Below are 20,997 nucleotides of genomic sequence, written 5' to 3'. Positions count from 1 at the left end.
GAAAACCTCTGGATGGAGTTCCCACTCCCCCGAGGCAAGGCCCTGACGGCTGAGAAAGTCCGCTGCCCAGTTTTCGACGCTCGGAATGTGCACAGCGGAAATAGTGGAGTGGTTGGCTTCGGCCCAACGAAGAATGTGGGAGACATCCTGCATCGCCACCCTGCTGCGGGTACCCCCTTGATGGTTTATATATGCCACCGCTGTGACATTGTCCGATTGGACTCGAATTGGGTGACCCGCGAGCAGGGGGTAAAAGCGTCTCAGGGCGAGTCTGATCGCACGAATCTCCAGGATGTTTATAGGGAGCCTCGACTCCCGAATTGTCCAACGCCCCTGGGCAGAGTGGTGAAGAAACACCACTCCCCAGCCGAGGAGACTGGCGTCGGTAGTTACCACTAGCCAGCGGATCGGGAGAAAAGACTTCCCCTGGAGGAGAGATGGTCCCAGGGTCCACCAAGTGAGGGATTGCCTGATCCGCAGGGAAAGAGGGCATGGACGATCGAGGGATAAGGGACTCCTGTCCCAGTTGTCCAGCAGAGCCTGTTGTAAGGGGCGGAGATGGAGTTGAGCGAAGGGGACCGCTTCTATTGCGGCTACCATTTTGCCCAGGATCTTCATGGCGAACCGAATGGGTCGTGGGCGAGGATGGCAGAGCGTCCAAGCTCCTTGCTGAAGCTCTTGGGCCTTGGACAGAGGAAGCAAGACCAGTCCCCTTGAGGTGTCCAGGATCATTCTTAGGAAAGAGATCTGTCGGGAAGGAACGGGGGAGGACTTGTCCGAGTTGATCAACCAGCCCAGGCGCGAAAGAGAATCCAAGGTAATGCGGGCGCTTGCTTCGCAGGCCTGATAAGACGGACATTTTATGAGGTCGTCTAAGTAAGGCAACACGACCACTCCTCGAGAGTGAAGAATGGCCATGACAGCCGCCCCATGACTTTTGTGAATACCCTCGGCGCCGTGGCAAGACCGAAGGGTAAGGCCGTGAATTGGAAATGGTCCTCTAGGATGGCAAAACGGAGGAACGTTTGATGTGGCGGGAATATTGGGATATGAAGATAGGCATCTTTGATGTCTATAGATGCCAGGTATTCCCCTCTCTCCATCGAGGAGATGACCGACCAGAGAGATTCCATCCTGAAGTGCCGTACTTTTACGCACTTGTTTAGGAGCTTCAGGTCCAAAATGGGGCGCACCTTCCGGTCCTTTTTTGGCACGACGAAGAGGTTTGAGTAAAAGCCTCTGAACCTCTCGTGTTCCGGAACCGGAACAATGACCCCGCTTTGGCGGAGGGAATGAATGGCGCAATGAAGGGCGCGAGACTGAGCCCCCAAACTCGGGAGACGAGAGGGAAAAAACCGTGCTGGAGGGAAGGCAGAGAACTCTATTTTGTAGCCAGACGACACAAGATCCCTGACCCATTCGTCGTGGACGACGGAGAGCCAGGCTTGCTGAAAAAGAAGCAGACGTCCGCCTACTTTGGAGGTGTCGACTGGAATAGTTCTCGAGTCATTGCGAAGGGAATCTGGCAGGCCTGGACCCTCTGGTTCTGGGTTGCCTAGGCTTTCCTCGCCAGGACTGATTCGGCCTGAAAGAGGGTCGAGAGTCTCTGTCTGAGTGGATCGGTCTGATCTGGATGAGGCAGCAGAATTGGACCAGGATGGACTGCTACGAAAGGGCAGAAAGCGGAAATATTGATGGAGCTGAAAAGCAGCTTTGGGCTTATGTTGGGGGAGGAACCTGCTCTTTCCTCCCTGTGGCGTCGGAAATAAGCTGGTCTAGCTTTTCTCCAAAAAGACGCCCGCTCTGAAAAGGAAGGGAAATCAGAGACTTTTTTGAAGAGGAATCTGCGCGCCACTCTCTGAACCAGATAGCTCTTCTGATGGTGATGGCGTTCGAAGCCGCAGTTGCTGCACAGTCCGCTGCATCGAGAGATGCGTACATCACGTAATCTCCAGCCATGGCAATCTGTTTGGCAAGGTCCGCCACCTCAGACGGGAGATCCTGTTCCTGAATGGATTTTGCTAGGGCATCTGCGCAGGAAACCATTGCCTTGGCAACCCAAGCCGTGGCGAAGGAGGGAGATAGGGAGGAACCTGAGGCTTCATACACTGAGCGAGCTAGGGAGTCTGGCTGGCGTTCTGTGGGATTCTTAATTGAAGCACCATCCGGAACGGATCTAGGCGCGAAATCGGAGGATCTACTAGTGGGGATTCCGTCCAGTCTTTAACTAGATCTGCGGAAAAGGGATACTTCGATTCCAGGGCCTTTTTGCCCATGAAACGCTTATCCGGACGCTCCCTGTGTCGCCTGACTATATCCAGGAAATCTGGGTGAGAGGCGAACGTCTTATGGAGACACTTGGTTCTAGTAAAGGAGACTGAATGGTCCGGAGCAGAATTAGGGTCATCGACCACTTTAAGTGCGTGATTGACTGCCTCAATGAGGGAGCATCCGGGTCTAAGGATGCATCAGACTCATATTGAGAGTCGTGATCGCTACGAGCCCCTAAAGAGGGTGAGCGAGAGGTGGAGCTACCAGAGGCTGACTGACGTGGTGAGTGCTCAGGGGAGGTGGTGCGGATCCGTTTTCTGGATGACCGAGCCTCTTTCCGGAGAGAGCGGCCCCTGCTGGCCGACGATTCCCCTGTTACGGAGGGATCTCTTAAGCCATGAAAAGGATTGCCCCGCTCCCCAGAGGGGTCCTGAAGGGATTTAATAGCTTTGGCTAAAGAATCCACGGACTGTGACAGTGATGCGACCCACTCAGGGGTACTAGATGCACTGGGGTCGGCGGCGGTGGAGGGCTTCTGGGCACTTGGGGCATCGCAGGCTGAGCAGAGGGGGGAACTCTGAGGCCGAGGAAGTGGAGCCTGGCAGGTGGTACACGCAGAAAAAAATGTAGTATGCACCTTTGAGGACTTTTTGGTCTTTGACTGGGACATGATGTACCCTAATGTAAGATAGACCACAGGGTCTATAAACTAAGGAAGCGAGGGCGACGCTGCAAAGGAGAACCTGACGTGGTCTCCTTACCAGTGGTCCTGTGTCCCGCAGAGAGAGAGGCGGCGGTGCTGCAGGGGCGACAGACGGCGTTCAGAGCGCTGCACGTGGAGGAGTGGAGCTGCGGCTGGGAGAGTTGGAGCTGCGGCGTGCAGAGAAGGAAGAAAGATGGCCGCCGGGAGTTGGGAGGGTATTCTCGAAGAGCAAGAAGCGCCAGGACCGGGGGGCGGAGCCGCAAAATGATGCGAAAGGTGGGCAGAGCCTGTCGGGATGCGGCCTGTACTAGGCCGAAGCCGGGGCCTATATTTGCGGCTTCGGACCGGCGCGCAGCCACTGAGCGCTGGAAACTATGGGGACCCTGGAAAAGCGCGCCGCTGCTAAGAGGGAGCCCTCCGGAACCGCAGAACCGCTTCCCCCTGTGGCACTTACCCCGAAGGGGATCTGCAGGAAGCTTCTTGGTGAGCTGCGCCCGGGGTGAGCAGGACGGTGCAGGGTTGGGGAAGCCTCTATCCACCATCCCCATGAGAGGGGGGTGGAGAGGAATCGTCCGCCTCCTTCCATCATCCGCTTTCTCAGTGGTGATGCAGTGGGGGCTGCACGGACGCTACAATGCAGAGTGCCTATGAGCAGCCGAGGGAAAACCTGGTGGGAAGGGCAGATGTATGGCAAAAAAGACCTGGCTGCAGAAGAGGATACGTGGAGAACACTCCATGTGCTTGTCTGTAAGAAGGGGGGGGAGATCGGACCCTAGAAAGGGCCCGTCGCCCCCAAAAATCAGCTCAGGCAGTGGTATCCCACGTCGCAGGAGAGGATACGGAGAGGTAAACTCCCGTGCTCGCCTGTTGTTGTTTCGGGGAGATCGGAGCCTTGAAAGGTTCCGTCGCCCCTTCGTCCGATAAAAAAGGGAAAGAATTAAATCCAGTGTGCCTCCTACGGACACTAAGCTTGAACTGGGTCTCTGGAAGCCAGCATGAGGGTGTACACTGCAGGGGAGGAGCTAACCTTTTTTTGTCTCAGCTTAGTGTCAGCCTCCTAGTGACAGCAGCATACACCCATGGTCCTGTGTCCCCCAATGTGGCGAAGGAGAAATATATATCCATAATAAAGAATGATGGTACTTAAAAGTCCAGTTCATGTAAAGACAGATAGATAGATAGCATAACCTCAAATTCAAAATTGTATGTGACTAGAGACTCAAACACACATACATGTGGTACACAAACTACATACATGTGTTAAAAATATGATATATACAATAATGCTCAAAATGCAAAAATCCAATTTAAAAAAACATTATATATATATATATATATATCTATATATCTACTATATAATTGTCTAAGTGTCACTTCCGCCTTTCTGTCTGCCTGCCCTTCTTTCTGTCACGGTTATTCATTCGCTGATTGGTCTCGCCAGCTGCCTGTCATGGCTGCCGCGACCAATCATTGACAGGCACAGTCCGGAAGAAAATGGCCGCTCCTTACTCCTTGCAGTCAGTGCCTGTCGCCCGCATACGCCCCTCCGGGACCGCGTTATGCCGCGGGTAACGCACTCAGTTACCGCCGCTATTAACCCTGTGTGTCCCCAACTTTTTAATATTGACGTTGCCTATGCGGCATCAATAGTAAAAAATGTAATGTTAAAAATAATTTAAAAAAAATAAACCTGCTATACTCACCCTCCGTAGTCCGCTGAGCCGCTCCCGCTGGCCGCCATCTTCCACCGCAGTTTCCGGTGGCAAAGATGGTATGGCAGAAGGACCTGCCATGACGTCACGGTCATGTGACCGCGACGTCATCACAGGCCCTGCACGCGTGCGCTAGAAAGACCTGCCATGACGTCACGGTCATGTGACCGCGACGTCATCACAGGTCCTGCGCTCTGATACCAACCCTGGGACCGCAAGCTGCCGTGGACTACAAGGGGCCTTCGGAAAGGTGAGTATATGTTTATTTTTTATGTTTTAACCTGTGACAAACCTGGCTGGGCAATATACTACTTCGCTGTGCAATATACTACGTGACTGGCCGATATACTACGTGGCTCTGTGCTGTATACTACTTCGCTGTGCAATATACTACGTGGCTCTGTGCTGTATACTACATCACTCGGCAATATACTACGTAACTGGGCAATATACTACGTGGCTCTGTGCTGTATACTACGTCGATGTGCGATATACTACGTCACTGGGCAATATACTACGTCACTGGGCAATATACTACGTCATTAGGCAATATACTACGTGGCTCTGTGCTGTATACTACACCGCTGTGCGATATACTACATCACTTGGCAATATACTACGTAACTGGGCAATATACTATGTGACTGGGCAATATACTACGTAACTGGGCAATATACTACGTGGCTACGCAATATACTACGTAACTGGGCAATATACTACGTGGCTGCGCAATATACTACGTCGCTAGGCAATATACTACGTGGCTGTGCAATATACTACGTCGCTGGGCAATATACTACGTGGCTGTGCAATATACTACGTGACTGGGCAATATACGTCACTGGGAAATATACTACGTGGCTGGGCAATATAGTACGTGGGCTGTGCAATATACTACGTGGCTGGGCAATATACTACATGACTGGGCAATATACTACATGACTGGGCAATATACTACATAGCTGGACAATATACTACGTCACTGGGCAATATACTATGTGGCTGGGCAATATACTACGTAACTGGTCAATATACTACGTCACTGGGCAATATACTATGTGGCTGGGCAATATACTACGTCACTGGGCAATATACTATGTGGCTGGGCAATAAACTACGTGGCTGTGCAATATACTACGTGACTGGGCAATATACTACGTCGCTAGGCAATATACTACGTGGCTGGGCAATATACTATGTGGCTGGGCAATATACTACGTGGCTGGGCAATATACTACGTGGCTGGGCAATATACTACGTGGCTGGGCAATATACTACATGACTGGGCAATATACTACATGACTGGGCAATATACTACATAGCTGGGCAATATACTACGTCACTGGGCAATATACTGGGCAATATACTATGTGGCTGGGCAATATACTACGTCACTGGGCAATATACTATGTGGCTGGGCAATATACTACGTGGCTGGGCAATATACTACGTGGCTGGGCAATATACTACGTGGCTGCGCAATATACTACGTCGCTAGGCAATATACTACGTGGCTGGGCAATATACTACGTCGCTGGGCAATATACTACGTGGCTGTGCAATATACTACGTGACTGGGCAATATACTACGTCACTGGGTAATATACTACGTGGGCTGTGCAATATACTATGTAGCTGGGCAATATACTACGTCACTGGGCAATATACTATGTGGCTGGGCAATATACTACGTGGCTGCACAATATACTACGTCACTAGGCAATATACTACGTCACTAGGCAATATACTACGTGGCTGTGCAATATAGTACGTCACTACGCAATATACTACGTCACTAGGCAATATAATACGTGGCTGTGCAATATACTACGTAACTGGGCAATATACTATGTGGCTGGGCAATATACTACGTAACTGGGCAATATACTACGTGGCTGTGCAATATACTACGTAACTGGGCAATATACTACGTAACTGGGCAATATACTACGTGGCTGCACAATATACTACGTCACTAAGCAATATACTACGTCACTAGGCAATATAATACGTGGCTGTGCAATATAGTACGTCACTAGGCAATATACTACGTCACTAGGCAATATACTACGTGGCTAGGCAATATTCTACGTGACTGGGCAATATACTACGTGGCTGGGCAATATACTACGTCGCTGGGCAATATACTACGTGGCTGTGCAATATACTACGTGACTGGGCAATATACTACGTCACTGGGCAATATACTACGTGGGCTGTGCAATATACTACGTAGCTGGGCAATATACTACGTCACTGGGCAATATACTATGTGGCTGAGCAATATACTACGTGGCTGCACAATATACTACATCACTAGGCAATATACTACATCACTAGGCAATATACTACATCACTAGGCAATATACTACGTGGCTGTGCAATATAGTACGTCACTAGGCAATATACTACGTGGCTGTGCAATATACTACGTAACTGGCCAATATACTATGTGGCTGCGCAATATACTACGTCACTGGGCAATATACTACGTGGCTGGGTAATATACTACGTAACTGGCCAATATACTACGTGGCTGCGCAATATACTACGTTACTGGGCAATATACTACGTGGCTGGGCAATATACTACATCGCTGTGCGATATACTACATCACTAGGCAATATACTACGTCACTGGGCAATATACTACGTGGCTGCGCAATATACTACGTCACTAGGCAATATACTACGTCACTAGGCAATATACTACATCACTGGGCAATACAATATGTGGCTCTGTGCTGTATACTACGTCGCTGTGCGATATACTACATCACTGGGCAATATACTACGTCACTGGGCAATATACTACGTGGCTGGGCAATATACTACGTCACTAGGCAATATACTACGTGGCTGGGCAATATACTACGTCACTAGGCAATATACTACGTGACTGGGCAATATACTACGTGGCTGGACAATATACTACGTGGCTGGGCAATATACTACGTGGCTGTGCTATATACTACGTGGGCTGTGCAATATACTACGTGGACATGCATATTCTAGAATACCCGATGCGCTAGAATCGGGCCACCATCTAGTATATATATATATATATATATATATATATATATATATATATATACACACACACAGTCATGGCCAAAAGTATTGACACCCCTGCAATTCTGTCAGATAATACTCAGTTTCTTCCTGAAAATGATTGCAAACACAAATTATTTGGTATTATTATCTTCATTTAATTCGTTTTAAATGAAAAAACACAAAAGAGAATGAAGCAAAAAGCAAAACATTGATCATTTCACACAAAACTCCAAAAATGGGCCAGACAAAAGTATTGGCACCCTCAGCCTAATACTTGGTTGCAAAACCTTTAGCATAAAACTGCAATGAACCACTTCCGGTAACCATCAATGAGTTTCTTACAATGCTATGCTGAAATTTTAGACCATTCTTTTTTGGCAAACTGCTCCAGGTCCCTGATATTTGAAGGGCGCCTTCTCCAAACTGCCATTTTTAGATCTCTCCACAGGTGTTCTATGGGATTCAGGTCTGGACTCATTGCTGGCCACCTTAGAAGTCTCCAGTGCTTTCTCTCAAACCATTTTCTAGTGCTTTTTGAAGTGTGTTTTGGGTCATTGTCCTGCTGGAAGAGCCATGACCTCTGAGGGAAACCCAGCTTTCTCACGCTGGGCCCTACATTATGCTGCAAAATTTGTTGGTAGTCTTCAGACTTCATAACGCCATGCACACGGTCAAGAAGTCCAGTGCCAGAGACAGCAAAGCAACCCCAAAACATCAGGGAACCTCCGCCATGTTTGACTGTAGGGACCGTGTTCTTTTCTTTGGATGCCTCTTTTTTTCTCCTGTAAACTCTATGTTGATGCCTTTGACACAAAGCTCTACTTTTGTCTCATCTGACCAGAGAACATTCTTCCAAAATGTTTTAGGCTTTTTCAGGTAAGTTTTGGCAAACTCAAGCCTGGCTTTTTTATGTCTCGGGGAAAGAAGTGGGGTCTTCCTGGGTCTCCTACCATACAGTCCCTTTTCATTCAGACGCCAACGGATAGTACGGGTTGACACTGTTGTACCCTCGGACTGCAGGGCAGCTTGAACTTGTTTCGATGTTAATCGAGGTTCTTTATCCAACATTTGCACAATCTTGCGTTGAAATCTCTTGTCAATTTTTCTTTTCTGTCCACATCTAGGGAGGTTAGCCACAGTGCCATGGGCTTTAATCTTCTTGATGACACTGCGCACTGTAGACACAGGAACATTCAGGTCTTTGGAGATGGACTTGTAGCCTTGAGATTGCTCATGCTTCCTCAAAATTTGGTTTCTCAAGTCCTCAGACAGTTCTTTGGTCTTCTTTCTTTTCTCCATGCTCGATGTGGTACACTCAAGGACACAGGACAGAGGTTGAGTCTGTCAACTGGCTGCAAGTGTGATTTAGTTATTGTCAACACCTGTTAGGTGCCACAGGTAAGTTACAGGTGCTGTTAATTACCCAAATTAGAGAAGCATCACATGATTTTTCGAACAGTGCCAATACTTTTGTCCACCCCCTTTTTTATGTTTGGTGTGGAATTACATTTTCTGGGCTCTTTTGTTACCATTTGTATTATCCATCTCTTTGGTTTGCCATCAATTTACTCCTGTGGCCACGTCCAGAGAGGTTGGTTACAGTCCCATGGAGCTTACATTTCTGAATAATATGTGCAACTGTAGTCACAGGAACAACAAGCTGCTTGGAGATGGTCTTATAACTTTTACCTTTAACAGGTGTGTCTATAATTTTCTTTCTGATCTCCTGAGACAACTCTTTCCTTCGCTTCCTCTGGTCTATGTTGAGTGTGATACACACCATGTCACCACACAGCACAGTGAGTATCTGGAGCCCTATATACCGGCCACTCACTGATTCTAAGACTGTAGACCCCTGTGATGCTAGTTAGTGGACACACCGCGATTTAACATGTCCCTTTGCCACACTATTTTCAGGGGTACCATCATTTCTGTCCAGGCCTATTTCATGAGTTTTATCTTTTTACATTCTGTGGAAGCATGGTTGAAAAGCAATATCTGACTTTCACTTGTTCATTTTCATAGATCTTATATTTATTATTACTTTTGTCAGATTCAAGTTATATCTGTGACCATTGTGAGTTTCCTGTCATTAAACGAGGGGTACCAACAATTTTGACCACATATGTATAGATTATAACCCTCAGTGAATTAATTTATAAAATGGAATCACTTTATGGGGATTTCGGCTCTTCTGGTTTTCTGTCATTTAGTCATATTAGGGCTTCTGCATATGGTGTGTCCAATCTCATCTGGGATCTGTTCCTGCTGTCCAGCTGGAGTAATCTGCTCCCTACTTCAGCCAATTGGAAAGTACCACACCCTACTAAAGCTCAAAGGACATGACCGGAATCTGCCAGAAACAGCGTTGTTCTCCTCTGGTTCAGTCCTCTGTGCTCAGCTTGTGGCTTGTGTATTTGTTTCCTGTTGTGACCGTGGCCCGTTTACTGACTACTCTTGTGTCTTCTGATTCTGTATTCTGTCCTTCTGGTTCTGACCCAGCTACCTGAATATTCTTCTTGCCATCCAATATGACAGAATAGCAGGTAACACCATGGACCAAACCTAGGGGTCCCAGTGTAAGTCCAGATCCATGTAATGGTGTTAACCCCTTCACGACCCAGCCTATTTTGACCTTAATGACCTGGCCGTTTTTTGCAATTCTGACCAGTGTCCCTTCATGAGGTAATAACTCAGGAACGCTTCAACGGATCCTAGCGGTTCTGAGACTGTTTTTTTCGTGACATATTGGGATTCATGTTACTGGTAAATTTAGGTCGATAATTTTGGCGTTTATTTGTGGAAAAAATGGAAATTTAGCTAAAATTTTGAAAATGTCGCAATTTTTAAATTTTGAATTTTTATTCTGTTAAACGAGAGAGTTATGTGACACAAAATAGTTAATAAATAACATTTCCCATATGTCTACTTTACATCAGCACAATTTTGGAAACAAATTTTTTTTTTTGCTAGGAAGTTATAAGGGTTAAAATTTGACCAGCGATTTCTCATTTTTACAACAAAATTTACAAAACCGTTTTTTTAGGGACCACCTCACATTTGAAGTCAGTTTGTGGGGTCTATATGGCTGAAAATACCCAAAAGTGACACCATTCTAAAAAATGCACCCCTCAAGGTACTCAAAACCACATTCAAGAAGTTTATTAACCCTTCAGGTGCTTCACAGCAGCAGAAGCAACATGGAAGGAAAAAATGAACATTTAACTTTTTAGTCACAAAAATGATCTTTTAGCAACAATTTTTTTATTTTCCCAAGGGTAAAATGAGAAACTGGACCCCAAAAGTTATTGTACAATTTGTCCTGAGTACGCCGATACCCCATATGTGGGGGGGGGACCACTGTTTGGGCGCACGACAGAGCTCGGAAGGGAAGGAGCGCCATTTGACTTTTTCAATGAAAAATTGGCTCCAATCTTAAGCGGACACCATGTTGCGTTTGCAGAGCCCCTGTGTGCCTAAACATTGGAGCTCCCCCACATGTGACCCCATTTTGGAAACTAGACCTCCCATGGAACTAATCTAGATGTACAGTGACCACTTTAAACCCCAAAGTGCTTCACAGAAGTTTATAACGCAGAGCCGTGAAAATAAAAAATAATTTTTCTTTCCTCAAAAATGATTTTTTTAGCCCGCAATTTTTTATTTTCACAAGAGTAACAGGAGAAATTGGACCCCAAAAGTTGCTGTCCAGTTTCTCCTGAGTACGCTGATACCCATATGTGGGGGGAACCACTGTTTGGGCACACGTCGGGGCTCGGAAGGGAAGTAGTGACTTTTGAAATGCAGACTTTGATGGAATGGTCTGCGGGCATCACGTTGCGTTTGCAGAGCCCCTGATGTGCCTAAACAGTAGAAACCCCCCACACGTGACCCCATTTTTGAAACTAGACCCCCCAAGGAACTTATCTAGATATGTGGTGAGCACTTTGAACCCCCAAGTGCTTCACAGAAGTTTACAATGCAGAGCCGTGAAAATAAAAAATCATTTTTCTTTCCTCAAAATTTTTTAGCAAGCATATTTTTTATTTTCACAAGGGTAACAGGAGAAATTGGACCCCAATGATTGTTGCCCAGTTTGTCCTGAGTATGCTGGTACACCATATGTGGGGGTAAACTACTGTTTGGTTGCACGTCGGGGCTCGGAAGTGAGGGAGCACCATTTGACTTTTTGAACGCAAGATTGGCTGGAATCAATGGTGGCGCCATGTTGCGTTTGGAGACCCCTGATGTGCCTACACAGTGGAAACCCCTCAACTCCAACACTAACCCCAACACACCCCTAACCCTAATCCCAACTATAGCCATAACCCTCATCACAACCCTAACCCCAACACACCTCTAACCCCAACCCCCCCTAATCCCAACCCTAACCCCAACACACCCCTTACCCTAACCATAACTCTAACCACAAGCCTAATCTTAATCCTATTTCCAACCCTAGCCCTAATTACAACCCTAACCCTAAGGCTATGTGCCCACGTTGCGGATTCGTGTGAGATTTTTCCACACCATTTTTGGAAAATCCGCAGGTAAAAGGCACTGCGTTTTACCTGCGAATTTACCGCGGATTTCCAGTGTTTTTTATGCGAAGATTCCTATTGAGGAACAGGTGTAAAATGCTGCGGAATCGGCGCAAAGAATTGACATGCTGCGGAAAATACAACACAGCGTTTCCGCGTGGTATTTTCCGCACCATCGGCACAGCGGATTTGGTTTTCCATAGGTTTATATGGTACTGTAAACCTGATGGAAAACTGCTACGAATCCGCAGCGGCCAAATCCGCACCGTGTGCACATAGCCTAATTCTTACCCTAACCCTAGTTCTAACCCTAATTCTAACCCTAGCCCTAACCCTAGTGGAAAAAAATATATATATTTTCTTTATTTTATTATTGTCCCTACCTATGGGGGTGATAAAGGGGGGGTTCGTTTACTATTTTTTTTTATTTTGATCTCTGTGATAGGTTTTATCACAGTGATCAAAATGTACATGGAACGAATCTGCCAGCCGGCATTTTGGAAGATGGCTACGCCCATGGAGAAGATGGACGGACGGACACCGGGAGGCTCGGTAGGTATGAGGGGGTGGGATCGGAGCACGGGGGGGTGGATTGGAGCACGGGGGTGGATTGGAGCTCGGGGGGTGGACAGAAGAATGGGGGGAGCGGACCACAGTACGGGACAAAACGGAGAACTGGGGAGGGTGGCGGTGGCAGGGGGCAGATCAGGGTTTCCAGCCATGGCCGATGATATTGCAGCATCGGCCATGGCTAGATTGTAATATTTCTCCACTTTTCATAGGTGAAATATTACAAAGTGCTCTGATTGGCTGTTTCACTTTCAACAGCCAATCAGAGCGATCGTAGCCATGGGGGGCGAAGCCACCCCCCAGGGTTGAAGTACCACTCCCCCTGTCCCTGCAGATCAGGTGAAATTGGAGTTATCCCTTTCACCCGATCTGCAGGGACGCGATCATTCTGTGACACAGCATATGCGTCACAGGTCAGATTGGCACCAACTTTCATGACGCATACGCTGTGTCACAGGTCGAGAAGGGGTTAAAGGGCGATGAGCAAGGCAATCCTTGGGATATGGAAAGCAAAGATAGTGCCAAGCATGTTCATGGTGGAGATCTTTTGAGCTGCCAGTTGACCACGAACAGTGCTCCCAATACGTTGTGTCTGCAAACTATTCCAGCTAGATCTGCAATCAAACAGCTAAATGGCGCTCCTTCCCTTCTGAACACGGCCATGTGCCCAGAGAGTAGTGTACAATCGCATGTAGGGTATTGTGAGAAGGCAACAGGCAATACTCGCTTTTAAATCTGCTCTCACCTCTGCTAAACAGGTCTACTTCACACCCCTCGCATCTTCCCTATCCTACAACCCCAAACAGTTATTCAAAACCTTTAACTCCCTCCTCCGCCCCCCACTGCCCCCTGCAACCTCCCTCATCTCTGCTGAGGACTTTGCCACACACTTTAAAAATACGATTGACCAAACAAGCCAAGTCTTCATTGTTCAACCACCATAACCCCTTCTTGTTGGGTCCTGAACCAGTTGTGAAAGGTAATTGTCTCTCATAGTTATCAAAACCGATTACCTTTGCTTGAACTGCAGGTTTCTGTTCCCCAATCTATTTCAGGGTAGTTCAAGTCCCCGATAATAATGACTTCAATTTAATGTTGTCGATCATAAAAGTGAAGTTTGGCCAGAAAGACTGGACCTGGTCTTGTAGGGACCATATGATCACATTCAGCAGCACAGAAGGGAGAGAAGGTAGATTCATCCGATAAGATCTCAGGGTTCTAGGAAGCCAACAGCATCATTACCCTCCGCTTTCTCTTACAGCCCATCAGAATATTTTTCTTCAAGTGATTTTCTATCTTGTCAGCACATTCTACATACGCTGTCACTTGGCTTTATAGTTTACAGATCTGGGCAGGTAACAGCGTCTCCTAAACCCAGGGGGTAGGTGGATCTACCAGGTTGTAAGTTCTATAGAAAAGGGCTTTCAATGAACAAAGTCATTAGAACAGTTTTGGGTGGAGGAGAATGTTGTGGTCTAGAGGTAAAATGGCGATCATGGTAATACAGCTGGACTACACCACCGATAAAGCAGCCACAGCCGGGGATGAGAAGAATGTGTGACCTCTCTGCATTTAGTGGTTACTACTCACCTGGGTAGCCATATGTGGGAATCTCCTCTTTACACCACTCATCCCCCCTCACACATGTCTCTGTAGTATTAATATGGGTCAGATCTTCACCCTGAAACAAATATTATAAAAGTCACCGACAGATGGAGAAGTCCCATCTATGACCAGCTCTAATCCTGCCATCTCCACCGTTCTCATTACACAAGTATAAAACATATAAAACTGGTGGATAAAACAAGACTGAGCACAAGACCTTCACCGGCGTCTACACATCATAGGGGAGATCCCCTGACACCTTCTCTCCATCTACCTGATGATCCTGAGGAGCATTGGGATCTTCTTGGTTACAGTCCTGTGGAAGAAGAGGACGGGGACATCTCTCTGGTGTTGTCCTCTTACTGGATAGATCTGGAGGAAACACATACAGGGAGTGAATTCATTCTTTACATACAGATAATTATAGGCCGTGTGTATTTAGTCCTGTCTATTACCTGGAGATGTGAGGGGCTGGGGAACCTCCATTATGACGTTCTTGTACAGATCTCTGTGTCTTTCTAAATACTCCCACTCCTCCATGGAGAAATAGACAGCGACATCCTGACACCTTATAGGAACCTGACACATACAATGATACCGTCATCCCCCGATCCCTCCATAGCGTTACTGTATAATGTCCCAGCATTCCCAGCAGTGTCACCTCTCCAGTCAGCAGCTCAATCATCTTGTAGATGAGTTCTAGGATCTTCTGGTCATTGATGTCCTCATGGATCTGGGGGTGAGGTGGAGGCCCCGTGATTGGGCTCAGGGGTCTTCCCCATCCCTCAGACACAGGGTCCTGACAGCGATCACTAGAGGTCTTCTTCACCACTGTGTAATCCTGGTAATGGAGATACACATTAATAAATCTCACTACAGACATTTCCAGAGTCCTCACCTCTCCAGTTCTGTCCATCTGTTATTCCCATAGATAAGAATGATGTAATGTGACGTCATCAGAATCTCTCACCTCTCCAGTAAGCCGGAAGAGGATCTCTAGGGTGAGGTGTAATATCCTCTCCGCCATCTTGTCTCTGTCCATATCCATCTTTGATGGGTAAATCAGGAAAATGTTCTTTTGTAGAAGATCTTCACTGGGAGGATCCGATATTGTAGAGACCTGAATGAGAAGATGAGCCGATGTAACATCATAAGAATCCTGTGTAATAATACAATTACTGGAGATAATAAGGGAAACATATGAGGAGATTTATTATTTTACAGTATTTAGTTTCCTTCTTTACATCTACTAATAAATCCTATATATTTAGGCCACAGACAACAAGCAGTTTCTTCCTCGGAGTCGGCAGCTGAATACTTTTCTTATAGACTCATCTTCCATAACGCTAATTCTCGTCTCATTTACCGACCCTTGAATCGGCATTAGCAATACTGCAGGAGATATTCATTACACGCGACATGAGAAATAACTACTTCATGATGAGGACGACATCTTCATCTTCTACTACGGCTCTAGAGACATATGTGGCCAGAGTCGGTCACTGACTCCATCACCACCGGCAGTCTACATGAAGGTTTCCCGTCTTCCCCGCACTGTAATCTTCTATCACGTTTGATCTCAGCTCTGACAGAGTTTGGCTGAATGCCCCCCACCCCCAAGTACTCAATAGTATGGGGCGGCCTAGTTATTACGATACTTACATGCCTAATAACGGTGTCTGGGCTGCAATGTATGAAGGTCTATTAGGCCGGGCCAGAGGCAGCATCCAATAAGTTACCTTTTACCGCCCCCAAACACATACATATAGTTCCATGAAATCACTGATTTCGAGGGTTTGGGCGACTATATAATGTATTTGGGGGCCTCCCGACAGATGATGTCAGGGCAGAGAAGGATCTGACATCCTGAATTTCAGAGGATAATCCGTTTGTTCTTCCTGTAGATAATCCTCCGCTAGAGGAGTCTGGAGGCGACTCTCTCATACCGACCCCAGGAAAGCTGGAATATTTGTGTGTATGGGGGAGTCGGGAGAGATGGCCGTCTGACCAATGACCGTTCAGCCAACTCTTATCTCATGTGTATGGGGCCGTTAGTATTACACTGACAGCAGTGATGATACACGGCACTACAGTAGTACAGGGCATCCCCGGAGCCATCAGAGGCTTGTATGTTGCATGATCACACTGACCAGAGGGGTTTAACAAAGGGTTAAAGTGAAAAACATCATAGTTTCAGCAACAAGAAATATCTGTCACTAGGGTTGAGCGAAACGGATTGGTCATTTTCATAAGTCGCCGACTTTTGGCAAATTCGGGTTTCATGAAACCTGACCCGATCCCTGTGTGGGGTAGGCCATGCGGTACGCGACCTTCGCGCCAAAGTCGCGTTTCATATGACGCGTTCAGTGCCATTTCTCAGCCAATGAAGGAGGACGCAGAGTGTGGGCAGCTTGATGACATAGTTCTCGGTCCCCACCATCTTAGAGAAGGGCATTACAATGATTGGCTTGCTTTCTGCGGCGTCACAGGGTCGCGCCAAAGTCGCGTTTCATATGACACGTTCAGTGCCATTTCTCAGCCAATGAAGGAGGACGCAGAGTGTGGGCAGCGTGATGACATAGTTCTCAGTCCCCACTATCTTAGAGAAGGGCATTACAGTGATTGGCTTGCTTTCTGCGGCGTCACAGGGGCTATAAAGGGGCGTGCACGCCGACCGCCATCTTACTGCTGCTGATCTGAGTATAGGGAGAGGTTGCTGCCGCTTCGTCAGAAGCAGGGATAGCGTTAGGCAGGGAATATAAACCCCCAAACCGCTTGTGCTGTAGCGATTTCCACTGTCCACCACCACCTTTTCCTTGCAGGGACAGTGGAGGCTAGATTTCTGTGCATCAGCTCTGTAGCTTATAAGGCTCCCTGATAGCTGCATTGCTGTTTGTATGCCACTGTGCAAACCAACTGCTTTTTTCAAAGCACAAATCCTGTTGTTCCTTCCTTTCTGCACAGCTATCTTGTTTGTTTGTCCACACTTTTGTGTGCAGCAGTCCTTTTTAATGCTGCCTGCCATACTTTTCTGAGATTACTGTAGGGAGATAGTAATTGTAGTACAGTCCCCTTTTTTTTTATATATCTTCAAGCCACTTTCTGCCCCTGAAACTGTGTAGTGTGAAACAGTGGGCCTGTATTTTTCTGCACTGTCCCACACCTAAAAAGGGAGATTTATATTGCCAATCAGTGCATCTGTGCCAGTCCAGTCTGTTGTATCTGTCAGTCATTTTGTGCCACAGAAACAATACTGTAAAACAGTGGGCCAGATTTATTCACTAGTCTTCCATATAAAAACAAAAAGGGGAGATTAATATTGGCAAATCTGTGCATCTGTGCCAGTTCAGTCTGTGGTATCTGTCAGTCATTTTCTGCCACAGAAACTATACTGTAAAACAGTGGGCGAGATTTATTCACTAGTCTTCACTATGTCTGGGTACATACACTGGGGATCCTTTCTTACGAAAAAAAAATCAAAAACAGACAAGTGAACATGCAAAACCTTCACTGCCTGTGAGCCTGTCGTGGTGACTTTTTTTATTTTAATTTTAAGGGGAGATTAATATTGGCAAATCTGTGCATCTGTGCCAGTCCAGTCTGTGGTATCGGTCTGTCATTTTGTGCCACTGAAACACTACTGTAAAACTGTGGGACAGATTTATTCACTAGTCTCCCATCAAAAAAAAAGAAAGAAGGGGAGATTAATATTGGCAAATCTGTGCATCTGTGCCAGTCCAGTCTGTGGTATCGGTCTGTTATTTTGTGCCACTGAAACACTACTTAAAAACTGTGGGCCAGATTTATTCACTAGTCTCCCGTCAAAAAAAAAAAAAGAAGGGGAGATTAATATTGGCAAATCTGTGCATCTGTGCCAGTCCAGTCTGTGGTATCTGTCTGTCATTTTCTGCCACAGAAAATATACTGTAATACAGTGGGCCAGATTTATTCACTAGTCTTCCATATAAAAAAAAGAAGGGGAGATTTTTATTTCCAGTGTGTGTATCTGCGTCAGTCCTGTTGGTGGCATATCTGTCAGCCACTGTCTGCCACTGAAACTGTGTACTGTAATACAGTGGGCCTGATTTTCCCTGCACTCTCACACCGCTATAAAGGGAGATTTAAATTCACAACAATTTTGCGTACACCTTGTAACTGGTTTTACAGTACCAAATACCGTTTGTTAGTTTGGTTACATTTTTCCAAGAATGAGGAAGTCTGGTGGAAGAGGTCGTGGCCGTGGGCGGTCATTGCCAGCTGGTAATGATGGTAGTGGTGGTGGAGCATCAGGTGGTCGTGGGAAAAGCAATATAGCACCTAAGTCTCGAGTTGTTCAGCCACAGTCATCGTCTGGCTACACAAGGCCTCGAACGCTCCCTTTTCTGGGAGTAGGAAAACCGCTTTTAAAGCCGGAGCAGCAGGAACAAGTTTTGGCTTTCCTTGCTGACTCTGCCTCTAGCTCTTTTGCCTCCTCTTCGGAAAGTGCAAAATGTAAATGCAGCGCGTCGTCAGTGGATGTTCCCGGTCAGGGACAAGTCCCTTCCTTGTGTTCTTCACCCAGAACAACAGAGAAGGATGCGTCAGGCGACACAACGAGTTACTCCATGGAGCTCTTTACACATACCGTTCCTGGGTTAGAAAGGGAAATTGATAACAAGCCATGCCCATTACAAGATGAATCGGACATGGAGTGCACAGATGCACAGCCACATTATTATGCTGTTCCTTTGACTTAGATCACAACATTGCCCTGGCAGTGTACTGATCCAGAATCTGACCCAGATGAGACTATGGAGCCCTGTCACGAACGCTATAGCACCGGCTTACACGGTGACACAGAGGAAGGTGCACAGGACATAGAAGAGGACGTCATAGATGACCCAGTTGTTGACCCCGATTGGCAGCCATTGGGGGAACAGGGTGCAGCTGGCAGTAGCTCTGAAGCGGAGGAGGAGGAGCCGCAGCAGGCATCAACATCGCAATAGGTTCCATCTGGCAGGCCCGTATCTGGCCAAAAACGTGTGGCAAAACCAAAACCAGTTGTAGGACAGTGTGGCCATCCGGTTAAAGTAGCTCACTGTGCAAGAGCTACTTTAGGAAGAGTGCAGTCTGGCATTTTTTTAACCAACATCCAAATGATCAGTGCAAAGTTATCTGTAAGAAATGCTCAAGGACCTTCAGCAGAGGTCAGAATGTTAAAAATCTAAATACAAGTTGCATGCGTAGACATTTAAACACCATGCACTTGCAAGCCTGGACTAACTACCAAACGTCCCTTAACGTTGTTGTACCCTCTCACAATGAAGCTAGTCAGCAACGCTACATCCCTTCCCTCACTGTAAGCCCAACGTTTACCACACCACCTGCAGCAAATGTGGAGGTTTCGTCGCAAGGCCAAAGCAGTCAGGGAATCACCAGGTTCTTGGTAGGAAACACTGTATGTAGGCCAACAGCAAGAATACCAACACCAACCCTCTCTCAGTCTGCCATGTCCACCGGCACCCCCGTTAGTACCACCATATGCAGCTCTCCAGTCCAGCTCACCCTACAAGAGACTCTCGTTAGGAAATGGAAGTACTCATCCTCTCATCCGCGTACACAGGGTTTGAACGCCCACATTGCTAGACTAATCTCGTTAGAGATGATGCCCTACCGGTTAGTTGAAAGCGAAGCTTTCAAAGCCCTGATGGACTACGCTGTACCACGCTACGAGCTACCCAGTCGACACTTCTTTTCGAGAAAAGCCATCCCAGCCCTCCACCAGCAGGTAAAAGACCGCATTGTCCATGCACTCAGGCAATCTGTGAGTAGAAAGGTGGACCTGACAACAGATGCATGGACCAGTAAGCATGGCCAGGGGCGTTACGTGTCCATCACGGCACACTGTTTTAATGTGGTGGATGCAGGGTCCACAGGGGACAGCAATATTGGGACAGTTCTGCCTAGCCCACGGTCTAGGAAACAGTTGGCTGTAGGCGTTCGCCACCCCTCCTCCTCCGACCACTCCATCCGCAGCTGCCACTGTTGCACACGAGGTGTCCCATTATGGAACAGCTAGTGGCAAGCGTCAGCAGGCTGTATTGGCAATGAAGTGTTTGGGCGACAACAGACACACCACGGAAGTTCTGTCCGAGTTCTTGCAGAAAGAAACTCAGTCATGGCTGGGCAGTGTACATCTTGAGGCAGGCAAGGTAGTGAGTGATAACGGAAGGAATTTTATGGCTGCCATAGCCCTTTCACAACTGAAACACATTCCTTGCCTGGCTCACACCTTAAACCTGGTGGTGCAGTGCTTCCTGAAAAGTTATCCGGGGTTACCCGACCTGCTCCTGAAGGTGCGCAGACTTTGCTCGCACATCCGCTGTTCGCCCGTACACTCCAGCCGTATGCAGAACCATCAGCGATCTTTGAACCTTCCCCAGCATCGCCTAATCATCGACGTTGCAACAAGGTGGAACTCCACACTGCAATGCTTCAGAGACTGTGCAAACAGAGGCGTGCTGTTATGTATTTGTGGGAGGATACACATACACGGGCAGGCA

At 47.2% G+C, this 20,997-nt stretch overlaps 1 protein-coding gene across 2 annotated transcripts in view; it reads right to left on the bottom strand.

Moving 5' to 3' along the window:
• Positions 1 to 20,997, bottom strand: part of LOC138662981 (oocyte zinc finger protein XlCOF6-like) — a 102,386-nt gene that overhangs the window by 6,995 nt on the left and 74,394 nt on the right. The window contains exons 2-6 of one of the 2 annotated variants that reach the window (XM_069749008.1): positions 15,426 to 15,575; positions 15,117 to 15,296; positions 14,911 to 15,034; positions 14,730 to 14,827; positions 14,441 to 14,531 (exon numbers count right to left, since the gene is read on the bottom strand). In XM_069749008.1, the coding sequence (XP_069605109.1) occupies positions 14,441 to 14,531; positions 14,730 to 14,827; positions 14,911 to 15,034; positions 15,117 to 15,296; positions 15,426 to 15,575 (643 nt within the window). Of the gene's footprint in view, positions 1 to 14,440; positions 14,532 to 14,729; positions 14,828 to 14,910; positions 15,035 to 15,116; positions 15,297 to 15,425; positions 15,576 to 20,997 lie in introns of those variants that run through there. The other variant, XM_069749009.1, reaches the window with a different exon arrangement.

This window comes from Ranitomeya imitator, chromosome 2, assembly GCF_032444005.1.
Source record: "Ranitomeya imitator isolate aRanImi1 chromosome 2, aRanImi1.pri, whole genome shotgun sequence".
NCBI lineage: Eukaryota > Metazoa > Chordata > Amphibia > Anura > Dendrobatidae > Ranitomeya > Ranitomeya imitator.
This window is presented reverse-complemented; position numbering and strand designations above follow the sequence as displayed.